General features: G+C 37.2%; 1 protein-coding gene across 2 annotated transcripts; it reads right to left on the reverse strand.

The window, feature by feature from the left end:
• Window positions 1-2116: 2116 nt before the first annotated feature.
• Window positions 2117-13013, reverse strand: LOC308679692 (uncharacterized protein). 2 transcript variants are annotated; one of them, XM_081347309.1, is made up of 18 exons: window positions 10507-13013; window positions 10030-10147; window positions 9666-9758; window positions 9324-9534; window positions 8820-8989; window positions 8626-8724; window positions 8022-8254; window positions 7756-7934; window positions 7575-7668; window positions 7085-7429; window positions 6754-6871; window positions 6587-6678; window positions 6367-6484; window positions 5973-6089; window positions 5169-5360; window positions 4791-4943; window positions 3914-4110; window positions 2117-3765 (listed from the first exon to the last, which is right to left on the reverse strand). In XM_081347309.1, exons 1-17 carry the CDS (start codon window positions 10606-10608, stop codon window positions 3914-3916), a joined length of 2631 nt encoding a protein of 876 aa, XP_081203435.1. In that variant the 5' UTR covers window positions 10609-13013; the 3' UTR covers window positions 2117-3765. The 2 variants fall into 2 exon arrangements, with proteins under 2 accessions (XP_081203435.1, XP_081203434.1); XM_081347308.1 differs by having other exon boundaries at window positions 3914-4116.
• Between the last annotated feature and the right edge of the window lie 183 nt (window positions 13014-13196).

Raw genomic sequence — 13196 nt, forward strand, 5'->3', positions numbered from 1 at the left:
CCTTCAAAAACGTTTTCACATGATGAACACAACAAAAATTCAAAAATTCAAAAATTCAAACACAACAAAAATTTTTTTTTTTTCATTCCTTAATACAAAACAATACACCAAATAACACCAATAAAGATGATTCTGCTCCAGCATCCCATCTTTGGTCCTAACCAGTCATTGGGGGTAAAATCCCCTGGGACGCATGAAATGAAATGTGCAGGCAGACTTCTTCCAATCCATCGTGTCCTACAAAATTAGAAGCACTGATAATGCATCCTTTTTATAAAATGGAAGCATATATCTGTATGTGAGGCAATTTGATGCATTTCTTTTCATTAAAGTAGTATAGTGCAACAGCCACCATACATGTACAGTATGTGTAGTCACAGCACAGAGTACAGCACTCAAAAGTTACAGTAGAGAGCAGTCTGACCCCTACTGTACCTTTTTTCCTCCCTGAAGTTTCTGATACAGTTTTTCTTGATTGTTTACACACATTTTCTGAAAGCATGCCTCATATTCTCAGAACTCTACACACAAATCAAAAAACACACACACAATGGGCAAAACCCCTCAATTCTCCTGCAAAATGAAACTTTACATTCAAAACAATGTTATTTCTTCTCAAAATGGTATTTTGTTTTCAAATGACACACACAAACCATCATATGAATAGACATTTATAAGAACCAGTTGAACACTGATGTGTTCAGTGTAAAACACTATGATGAATGGAAAACACTTCTTCTCCATCCATCATAATGACTTAGGTATTTTCTTGTTCAGTGTTACACTTACTACAGACAGTACATACATAAATGTTGTAAAATATCTGAGAATATTGTTTTTATACTCAGAACACACAAATACACGGTAACAAATACATTTTATTGTTCCCACAAAAACAATGTACACAGTGTACATCCCAACCAATTAAAAAGTTGTACATAGAGTTGTCTACATACAAAACAACAGAAGAATTGCCTGTGTACATTTACAGTAAAAAATGTTGGCATCCATTGCCCCATTGAAGAGCTGACCTGTTGCTCTTTTATGCTAAAGCTCTGATTGTTAATTGTAAAACTGTGTGACGGGTGTTTGCCCATATGAAGAGTCAGTGTGCATATTTGAATGGCAGTGTGTTCCTTGTGAAAACAAGAGATTTTCTGCATGAAAATTGTGCCATAAGCAGAGAATTGTGTGTAGTGTTTTGAAAATGGTTTTAGAACTGCAATTTGAGTGTAAAGCAGGAATTGTCCTTGTAGTTTCGCAGAATTGGTTCAGGGGGTTCGTGAATGCGTTACATGTTGTGCTCATTGTGTCTCAAGTACCAGTATTTGTGTGTAAACAATTGAGAAAAACTGTAATGGAAGCGACGGTGAAGTGACTCTCAAGTTTGGCTGTACTCGTCGCCCAGCCTCCTTAGTCATAGCCTACCATGGACAAGAACATGGTCAACTAAAAAGGCACAAATCTCATCTGAGACTGCTTGTCTTTTTGCCCTCCCCCTTCTCCTCCCCCTCTCATCTTATCCCTTTCATCGATATATTGAAGGTTCTCGATTGCTGTGTGACCAGTTTTGACTCTTTGTGTTTCCTCCTGGGTGATTGTGTGCTAATTGAGCTGAAGCTGTGCTGAATGCTAGTGCTTTCTAAATTACAACATTGTGTACGGCAATGATAAATGAAGGGATATGTGTGTAAAGTTTTGCAGTGAAAGTTCAAGAAATCTTACTCATGTGTCAAAACTGGGGAATAGTGTTTATAGTTTGGGGAAAAGGGTGTGCTTTTTGATGAATGGTGTTATGGTTTTGAAATTTTAGGGTTAGGGTTAGTGTTTCAGCAATCGAGTAAAACTGTAACATGCCTTAACACACCTTAGATACACATTACTTATTATACTAGATCGATCTTGTTTAATTACAAGCCAGGTTGGTTTGAAAATAAGTAAAAAGACATGCATTAAAGTAATGAATTAATAATGCAGTGTGATGTTAAATTAAAAAAAATTCCACATATAAATACGTGATGTTTTTTTTCTCCAGCTATTGACTTTTATCAACCATAAAAATATAAAATCTTATTTTTCAATAATAATGGATGAAAAAGAAAAAAACATAAAATGCTCATCTTTGGAAATACTTTATTTCTTGTCTTTTACAACAATACTACTGAAAATACACCAAATGCATATTTGTCAAACAAGCCATAAGGCTGTATTTAAAAAACACTGGACTGTGAGGTTAAGTTCACTTGAAAAGCTCCAGCAGAAAAGAGAATCAAGTCATCTGTAATAATATACAATAAAGAATAATCATAACAAAAAAACAGTGTATTTTTCTGTTACATACTATAATGCATCTGTGCAGTAATATAAAATTACACAACAGTTATATCCTACAGTATAATACACTCAATCAAATAGCGATCCATAGGCAGCCTCTGAAAAAAAAAATGACATAGACAGACACAGACACTGCTGCTGCACCGCAGAATAAGTAAATGTGGAGAAATGCAAGTAATCAAGAATGAGTTTTTACATCATGGCCTAAATGTGATGATAAAGGAATGGTCATGAGGTCACCAAAGTCATCATGTGCTTACAAGATTTCATGGCAATCTGCACAATTAGACAATATCAAATACAATGTCAAATTTTACATTCTGGTCTAATGGTTGTGCTACAGGGAATGTCATGAGGTCAACAAAAATGACATGATTCATTGCTCAGCAAAATACAAAAATTGGTTCATAACATTTGTTGTATGCAAGTCAAAAGTTTGGCCTGATGTTGGTGCAAAAGGAAAGGTCACAGGGTCACCACAATCAAGGGGAGTCTCTCTTAAAAGAGTATGAATACACTACCCAAATATCATGTGAGCCCAGTAATTACATCTGGTAATATCATACATGCTAAGTTGACATTTTTGGCTAAGATTGGTGCACCTATACTGGTAGGTTTGTGCATCTTCATTGAACTGTGCAATGTGCTTACTAAATTTAGGACATACTAGCTTTGGGACATACTACTTTGTCATCTTAATGGACAGATCTGTCGCGTGCATCATGTCACCGTTAACTGCCCTGTCAATCATCTTGTTAAAATTCTCCATTCAATCTAATTTTATTTTCTACCGTTTCGGAGAGAAATGTAGTTGCACGTTGATCTGCCAGTCGTGGGTCTTTCATGCGGAGACTCTCCTCATGTGTTTGCAATTTGAATATAATGATGTAAAAGTTAATGGCTAAAACGTATCTTTACAAAAGTCCACAATGCATCTGCAGATGCAATATAATGTAGACAACACTGAATAAATACATTTTCGTCAGGTTAGATACTGATAATTAATCACTCTAACCCCTTTATCTAAACCTCTCTACATAACCGCTGGATTCACGCGTCCTCCATGTCTGTAGTTTTTTAACACTTTTCACTCGTGTTTGTAGTTCTAACCGAATCCTCGTCCAACGCGCGATGGGTTGTGGGCAATATTAGCCGTTATAGTGTGCATCGATCTGCACTTCGGATTCTGACCGGAAATAGTAGACCATCCGGGTATATTTGGAACACTCATTTCAACGATTTGGGACGTACTAATTCTATTTTCGAATGCTATTTAGGATGGATAGTATGCGAATTGGGACGCACCTACAGTTTGAATTTTCAACAAGATATAATGCACACAGATTTTGATGAGGTAAATCAGCATACTAATAATACACAGATATAGGGCAAGTCCATTTCCTTCAACACAGTCCTTCGTTCAGCTTCCATCTGGGGAAATACAGAAAACAATAATAAGAGGCTGAATTTCAGCTGTTTTAGCATAAATAAAATACACAAATAAATTACTAAGAATAACAGTATTAGGGGGTTATTCCAAAAACTAACAAACATACATATTAATAAATAAATAAATGACCTAAATTGTGTTTTCCTCTTCATCCTCACTGGTGTCTGGACTACTGAGGCCACTTTGATCTTCCTCTTCAACATGTAGAAGGACAGAGGCCTCAGGACCTAAGGCAGTCTTATACTGTTGGAGGACCACTTGGAACCTTTCTGACACCTCTGACAGTCTTCTTCTTAAGAGACAGCAAAGTCCCTCATTTCCCTTGTCTACGTCTCAAAATACAAAAGAGATTACATTAAAGACAAACTATGTTAAGATTATTCAATAAGGCCAAAGAACTAACCTATTAAAATCTACATAGCAGGATGGTTGCCATTTTTATGTGTATCGCTGACATGGGACCAGGCTAGCTTCTGTATAAAACGACTTGAGGCAACATGACGGCTCACTGAGATGACTTTATGGAGGGAGGCCCAAAGCAGCATATAAGCGTTTTGTGCCCATGTCTGATAGCTGTTTTAAGTTAACAGTTTTCTTCTTCACTACAGTTATGCTGAAGTAACACATTGTGTTAGTTCCTGACCATCAAGGTTTTCTATGTTGACTGGAGGAAATAATAATAAGATTAATCTTGATGTTATGCTAACCCCATGTAACATATCAGGACACAAATTACAATGGTCAAAATTCTTTTGTTCATTTACGCTTTCAAGTAACAGCCATAATACAACATATCTGCACATCTTTCAAGCATCAATCTTTACAACCTTACTGACTTGTTACCATAGCTACAGTAACAATTGTAATCCCCATTTTATGTATATCCCAAAGGACCACGGCAAAGAGAGCCATAACCGTTCTACTCCATCCAAGTTCTGTGACTGATGTGTTTTTTTGTATGTTTTTTTTAAACACATTAGATGGACAGGGTTTTAATTAAACTTACCCTCCTCAGCCAACTTGTTCTTGAGAACCATTGCCAGGCTCTGCAACCACGTGCAGTGTTGTGCCATCTCCAACACCAAAACGCTTGTTTCCTCATGCAGTCGCCTTGTTAACATCACTTGGTCGTGCACTCGTTTCTTGATCGAAATATTTGCTAAGAATCAATAACAGTTACATGTATCCATGAGACAATCTTGCATAATCACTGCAAACATTGACTTTTTTTTAATCAAATCGATACATAAGAAAACTGAAAATACACCATTAAACTAAATTAATATTACAACACTCAATATGTAACATGCATGCCTTAGTTCAGTATACTCTATAAAGCAGAACTGTAAATAAATTCCTGTGAAGCATCTACAAACAGACATACCACTGCCATGAACCTCCCACGGCCATATTTGAGACACAGTACTCTCTCCAGTTAGGGAATGCTCCACCACAGCTACGTCAATGTTTGTTGCCGATTCTAGTACAAGATCATTGTATTTCTGTATCTCCTGAAGAAGGAGTTTTTTGTCTTCTGCCAGCTTCCTTCGAAGGCGATGGCGAAACTTGCTGCTGTCTAGAAAGACATGAAGTACAGAGGCAGAGGTTTTTGACAGAACTCTTCAACAATAAAAAAATTATAGCACCAAAAAATTGAAAAGCAAAGCTGCAGTTATTGAAAACATAATGAAATACAGTATGTGAAAATTATAATGTAGACTGACATGGGAAACAAATTGTCCAAGGTGTAACATTTAGGGGGGAATCTATTTGCATGATTTTCATGATTGCCTGAAAATAATAATTGTGCATTAATTAATTTAGAATTGGCAGTTTTTTATCTAAATACGTTCCCCTTCCACGGAGGCCTCTATGTTGCACCTCCATGTTCCTACAGTAGCCCACAACGGACAAACAAACACTAGATAGTACCTCTCACATTTTCTCGTCGGCTACCGTAGCTTGGAAAGATAGAGGTGAGGGAAGCTGGTTGCAATCGTCAAACCTCACTGATAGATGCCACTAATTCCTACCACTAAATCCTACAGACTGGTCATTTAAAGAACAGAATTCAACGATTGAGCTGAACTGTGCTACTACACTTATTTGCTAATTCCATGTTGGTGGAGTAGGATGCATACAGTAGCCTGAACTTATCAACCTATTATATTATATTATATAGTTATACCATTCTGACGGTAGAGGGTTCGCTTCCGGTGCCTCACACTAAGGTAGAGCCCCTCAATTGACTGCTGAAGTCCTCTGTGTGTGGTGCCTTGACTGGCACGAGATGTATCAGGTGTCTCTGTAGAAGATATAACGAAAGCAAATTCACTGTTAAAACAACACAGAACCGTTTCTCTGCTTGAATTTCATGTAAAACCTTTTAATCAAACTTATTTAAACTTTGTATGTGCACTTCCTGCAGGAAACTGGAATATACTAATAAACCTGACATCATAAATGTGGCATCACATTAGATGATGATCAACCTACTATTTTTTGCTGCTCTTTAATATCAAACATAAAATTTAGATTGTAGAAAGGGATGTTTGTTGTTTCTTTTATCTGGTCATGCTTACCACCAGCTGCCCATTCCTTTACATCAGATAGCCACTGTGACACCACTTCATCTGTGCAATCTAGCTCTGTTTTTAGGTCAGCTAGCCTTGCAGTCTCATCATGGAGTCTCTGACAAGTCTGATGAACAGTGTTATACAATAATAAGGATTAAAACTTGATTAACAACAGGCCAAGTAAACACAACAAAAGGACACACAAAACAATTAATATGAGACTTACCTTCACATATCTTGTGGAAAGTGCCTGATGTAAAGAGATATTTTTTTTCTCGTTCCACCCCATTGCATGCAACGTAAGCATGTCCACCCGTGCTGTTGAAAGCAAATAATGAGGTTATGATGATCAATCTAAAAATTTTTTACAAGAATATTGCAAACTCCGGTCACCTGCTTTGGACATATATTTGGTCGTCAGGGCACAACGTGAGAGGTAGCTGTTCACTTGCTCCACCTCCTCACCAGCGGTAGTCCCTGCTCCTTCCTGGTTCCTGCCACTCCAATTAATCTGTTAGTAAAGGGTGGAAGAAATTCAATTTAATTTTATTTATATAGCCCAATATCACAAACCACAATTTGCATCAAAGGGCATTACATTCCATGCAAGAAATGGTTATGCAAAAACACAAGATAACATAGTGTAGCTTAACTTATATTTAATATTATTAATGTGCTTGTAAATATTACAAATGTACATAAGATGCCAAAATATTATACACACCTCACACTTAGTAGCATGGGCTCGAGCATGCATTACACTGAGAAAGGGTTTCATAGTGGTCAGTTCCTGAAGAGCAGGAAGGACACTAGCAACTTTCTCCAGGTATGGCCAGTATTTGCATGCCACGTCCATTGCGAAGAATTGTGCCTTGGCTGGCATGAGCTCCTTCTGAAGGTACAGAGGGTAGGCAAATATCTCCCCCCTGTACATATTAAGGGCTTTCAAAAGGAACCCATGGCGACACACAGCAACCTCCATCCCCTCTTCATCCAATTTTGAAGCCCTCCTTGAAGTTTCCCTCGCTGCTGTCCACTGGGAGTCCCCACATGTGCCTCTTCCCTGTGTCTATGAAACACAAAACAAACACGACAAATCAAATAAAAGCAATGGTGTCATTCAATATATGGCATTTTGATTTTGTAATTGATATGCAGGAGTAATTGAAGTGGGGGTTACGTTTATTATTGTAACAACTATTTTGTCAACTTGCATTTTTCACTGCTTTCTGTATGGTGTCGACAAATCTAGACACCGCGCTGTCTTCAGCCACAAAGAGCCCCTCAAAAAAGCCAGGATCATCAGAGCTGAGGAAGAAAGAAAAATAGAAAATCCATTCATGAAATATATGAAGTAAGAAAATAAATCAATAAAAAGACTGGAAGAAAGATCACCTTCCGTTTCGGCGAAAGCGATATAGCTTTCTGTTTCCATCTGCTGAAACAGCCAACATTTCTGGTGTGCAGGCTGGGCAGGTGAAAGGAGCACTACAGCAGAGCTGGTCTTCCTCAAATGATGCATACGAAAGCTCTAAGAAGCTACGCTGCAGTGCATCGCCGTTGATAGATCCAGACTGGAAAATATATAGAATGAAATAGTATTTTGATATTGTCTGCTTATGGAATTTTTTTTATAAAATGGTAATAACATTTACACTTACTCTTCCTCCACACTTAGTGCGATGTTCCAGCAGCTTTGCGAAGGCTTGTCTGGAGAATCCCGGAGAGATGATCTTGAGTTCCTGAAAGGAGCTCAAGAGGTCCAGTGTATAAAGTGTGGAATTGGTGACGGAGGCTGGCCAATATCCACTTCTTAGGAGGTCTTTAAAGTCAGGGGTCCACTGCTGCTGGCATGTTTGACATTCATACAATGGCTGATGCAAGTCAAAACGCCCTTGGAACAAAAAAAAATAATTAAAAATATAATACACATTTACCACATACTTAATTTTACAACACTTAGTTCATTATGCACATTGTGAATGGTTAAGAGACATTGCGCAAGTTCCTATAATCCCACATTTATATTTTCAAATTCACTAAATTCCACACTGCTGTGTTGATTGGACATCATGCTGGAAAGATGCTAGGACAAAAAAAAAAAAAAAAACATCTGTCTTTGTTTCAGTTAATAACATTACCATGTGCTATTCCATATTTCTGTCACTTCTGCAATTGTAAGCACAATGCCACAGCACAATAGTGTGAAAAACATCACATCTACAATATATATATATATATATATTTTTATTTTATTTTTTTTACCATTGATGGTAATTAAAATCACTGGTTTGCCTGGTAACACAGTGAAGTTTGTGCCTCCACAGGAGCAGTCTGGCACCTTCACAGTTGGCAAAATGCAAGCTGGCAAAAAGAAGGAAAACCAATCATTTAGATTATCTGTAACTGTCTGCAGACACACATTGAACAGCAAAATTAAAGCTTTCGTGAGAACGTACCTTGCTCATGGGTGCAATATCCATCCTCCCCTTTAATGATGCATGTGGTCGGAGGAATGGCTTCAAAAAAACCACGAATCATGCATTCCCTGTTGTGGAGTGGATGTTTTTTGTGATGCAATACATCACAGTCCCCACAGAACCACTCCTCAGGAAGACACTCCCTGCACCTAAGGAGAAAATTATATATATAAAATTAATATTATAATATAATACATTATTATATGTTATATGAATAACTCATATAAAGTACTGTACACTCTATTTAAGCTATTTACCTTTTACTAGGTTTGATTTTATTGTATAGGATTGCATAGTGCCTCAGTGTTTAGCACTGTCACCTCACAGCAAGAAGGTCCTAGATGTACTTTTCTCATTAATGTGTTTTTCATCTGGGTATCTAAGTCTTCTCCCATCCCAAAAGACATGCATCTTAGCCTATAAAGCAGGGCACTCTGCAAACCTACCCTGGGTAATTGAAGTTTGATATTAATGAAAACCAACCTAATAACAGCAGGCTCGTTGCAAAGGCAACACAGGGGATGACCAACAGCCTCTATTGAAATAAGGCATTTTAGGTGGTATGGTCTTGCTTCTTTCCAGCGCTCAGAGGCTTTCTGCTGCCGAAAAGACCATGATGATGCAGAGCTACTTTGAGGCTGAGCAGCAGAAGGACATGACGCCAAAATATCAGAGAGCCTCTCCATATTTTTTTCTGTAAAGAAAATCCAAAAATAAAGCGGTAAGGGATAATTTAGATAAGGAACAATTAAAAGTCAACTGATCAGTATTAGAATGAACACTTTTTTTATACTGTGCAAGCTTAAATTAATCACTGTGAATTACCAAATTCCCCTTGAGGATTTAGTTTTGTTGAGATTGCAGTAAGTGGAACCTCCACACTGGATGACAGGGAGCCCTCAACCGTGGGGTATGTGGCTGTAAAACAGCACATAGAAGAATAAGAACAAGTTAGGCTATCACACTCTATTCTTGTTCTTCTTTTCAAACTATATACTAAACAATTTATGAAATCAGACATATTTTTGTTAAGTACTTGGTAGTGTCTTCTACAATAGTGTCACTAATGTTTTTTTAGTTATTTGAATATCTTAAACTCTCAATAAACAATTACAGTGTTCTAATTTGAGTTGGTCCAACATTATCATTGTAAATTCCTCCTACAAATGTCAAATAATTCAGATATAACCTGTAGCGGAGGCATGGCGTCGCCCTCCTCGCCTCCCCCTCGGCTTACCACGTCCTACAGAGTCCCTTTTAGAGGTGTGTGGAGGGTCTCGTACACGTTTCCTCTCATCAGCTGCTCTCTGTGTATTGGAGTGAATATTTCTTGTAAGACTGATGTTGATAAAAGTACGGTAACCAAAAGGCAGGTAACTTGTGAAAGGAAAACACAACATAGTGTGTTAGTAAGGTGTTGAACAGCTTAAATGAGCCTTGGAATAGATTCTCCAAGTCTCTGTAACTCAGAGGGATGGAACTGCATATACTACTATTATTATTATTATATTCCCTTATTAACACGTCACAGAACATGGCAGGATGCATCATGCAATATACCTGTATAAAATCTTCTGCACTCATCATTCTTACATATTCCTCATCACGTTTTACTTTAATTTATGTTTGTTTTTATAAAATGATTGAGGTGTACAAAAACTCTAACCTTGGCTTCAGCTAGAATGTGTTCATGTTTCAGCTCCAGAGCCATGCGTCTCCCCTCTTGGTAGTGGGGATCCTTTGAATCAAGTTTATGCTTGGTGGCCATTGCAATGCAGTCAGATACAGACAGACAGTCAGATACAGACAGACAGTCAGATACAGACAGACAGACAGACAGTCAGATACAAACAGACAGACTGACAAAGATGGGTAAGACAGACAAGTAGTGCTAGACAAAGACAGACAGGGAGGAAAGAAAGAGCAATAGATAAAGACTGTGAGATAGATAAAGATTGAGGATGAAAGAGAGGATGTAAGATATAGAAAATAATGAAGAGATAGAGGTTGGCTCTTAAAAGTGCCTTTGGGTTTTGAAAATCAGGTTCGGATAGGTTCGACAGGTGATATGTTTGACAGGATCTGCATGGAGAACAACAGAAAATGTTAATTATGTAGTGTTGTTGATATAAGATTTAAAAAGTGTACCCTAATAGTGAGTGATTCCCATTTTCTTGTAAATGCTTAGGATAAATAAATACAGATTCACGTTGTTTCTATTTCCTGTGCTACTGTTAAAAGTCGCGTAAGTTAACATTTTTTTTTAAAGGCGCGTAACATGTGCCTGGGGTTCGCCATAAAGGCAGCGTTATGTGCAGTATAACGTTAGACCAAGTGATAATATTGTTATTACTAACACATTACAGTGACGTTGAGTGTGAACCACGATGATCGAGAGAAAATCACATCATCTAAATGTCCCCAATTACTATTCCCCCAATAAATTCTCAATAAGCAGTTACACGTCCAAAATATATGTGGACTACATCATGTGGACATGATATATATATCACAACATGTTTTTTTTATGTGGAAATAGGCTAACGTTACTCATAATTTTATTTTGTATATATACATCTACAGCTATATATCTAGGCTTAGAACATGTTTTTTTTTTTTTTAACTCGTAATTTTCTTCATTTTGGACGTGTAAATAATGCTTATGAATTCATCTTGCTTATTAGACTGTTGTAAGCGACTTACCGTGGTGGAATCGCGCTGGGCAATGGTTTCTGCGATGGTCGCACACAGTGACGTGTTGCACAAAATTGCGCCAAAATATCAATCATAATTAAAAGTACAGTCTTAATATTTTATATCCGTGCTCAATTTTAAAGGGGTCAGCATAAATGTCCAAGTGAAGGAAAAACGAGTATGTAGCCATTACATTTAAACACATATCACTTCCCAGAATACATCCATCTCTTTGCGAAAGGATATGTCCATATAAAGTAATATAAACATTTCTGCAGTAGGCTATATAATTAATTTATTACAACTGCATAAACAGTATTGAGATGAAAGTTCTATAAAAGTAGGCTATTCTTTTTTTCTTTTTTCTTTTTTGGGGCGCAGAAAAAAAAGAAAAGTAGGCTCACTATAAGCCATTGCAATTTGAAATAACATCGACAATTATAAAATATCCCACAATAAATTAAGGCATGTTTTAAGCCTACAGCAAATATGCAGTCCTGCAATTATGTCGTTTTAATGTAGTCCACAATAATATAAAAAAGAGGAAAAATCGTGATATTACCGATTTAGAAAAGGGTTTCAGCTAGCTACCCTCAACGTCGGCTTATGGACGTGAGGGGGAAATTACCACAATATGTGATCGAAAATTATAAAATATCCCACCTAAATGAAGGAATGTTTTAAGCAAATAGAAAATATACCGTCTTGTAATTATGTAATTTTAATGTAGCCCAAAATTATATAAAAAGAGAGGAAAAAGAGTTAGGTTTAGGAAAATAATAAAAGTTCAAAATTCAAAGATGAGTGATTTGCACTCAAATCTATCGGACGACCCTCTCCGTTGTCAAGTGACGAATAGGGGGTACCCTCAACGTCGGCTTTGGACGTGAGGGGGAAATGACCAAACGGCATAGCCTATGCTGAGCCTATGTGACGAATAGGGGTGAGACCATGTTGCAAAGAAAGACGTGGTGCAGGCACGAAAAATACGTCCCTTTGAAATACATTAGATTGAAAGTCGTGCTGAGTGACACGAAAAAAAGAAGGAAATTCGTGCCTAGGGACACGAATCAATAGATTCATGTTGAGTAGCCTATACCGAATATAAAGTAATAAAAACGAGAATTAAAATCACCTGATTAAATGTTGTGTAATGTAGCCCTTAAAGTCTGCAAAATTAATAACAATTGAGAAAAAACTATAGCCTACTGTGCTCTCGAAAGAAAAACGTGGTGCAAGCACGAAAAATATGTCCCATTGAAATACATTAGATTGAAAGTCGTGCTGAGTGACACGAAAAAAGGAAGGAAATTCGTGCCTATGGACACGAATCAATTTGTGCTGAGTAGCGTACCGAATACAATACAACGAGGATTAAAATCTCCTGATTAAATGTTGAGTAATGTAGCCCTTAAAGTTTGCAAAAGGAATAGCCAAACATTTGAGAAAAAAACAATAGTGTGCTCTCGAAAGAAAGACGTGGTGCATACGCCCCATTGAAATACATTAGATTGAAAGTCGTGCTGAGTGACACGAAAAAAAGAAGGAAATTCGTGCCCATAGACACGAATCAATTTGTTTTTGAGTAACCTACCGAATACAATACAGAGATGATTAAAACCACCTGATTAAATGTTGTGTAATGTAGCCCTTAAAGTCTGC

This window comes from Scardinius erythrophthalmus (assembly GCF_964197995.2).
Source record: "Scardinius erythrophthalmus genome assembly, chromosome: 19".
Lineage (NCBI taxonomy): Eukaryota > Metazoa > Chordata > Actinopteri > Cypriniformes > Leuciscidae > Scardinius > Scardinius erythrophthalmus.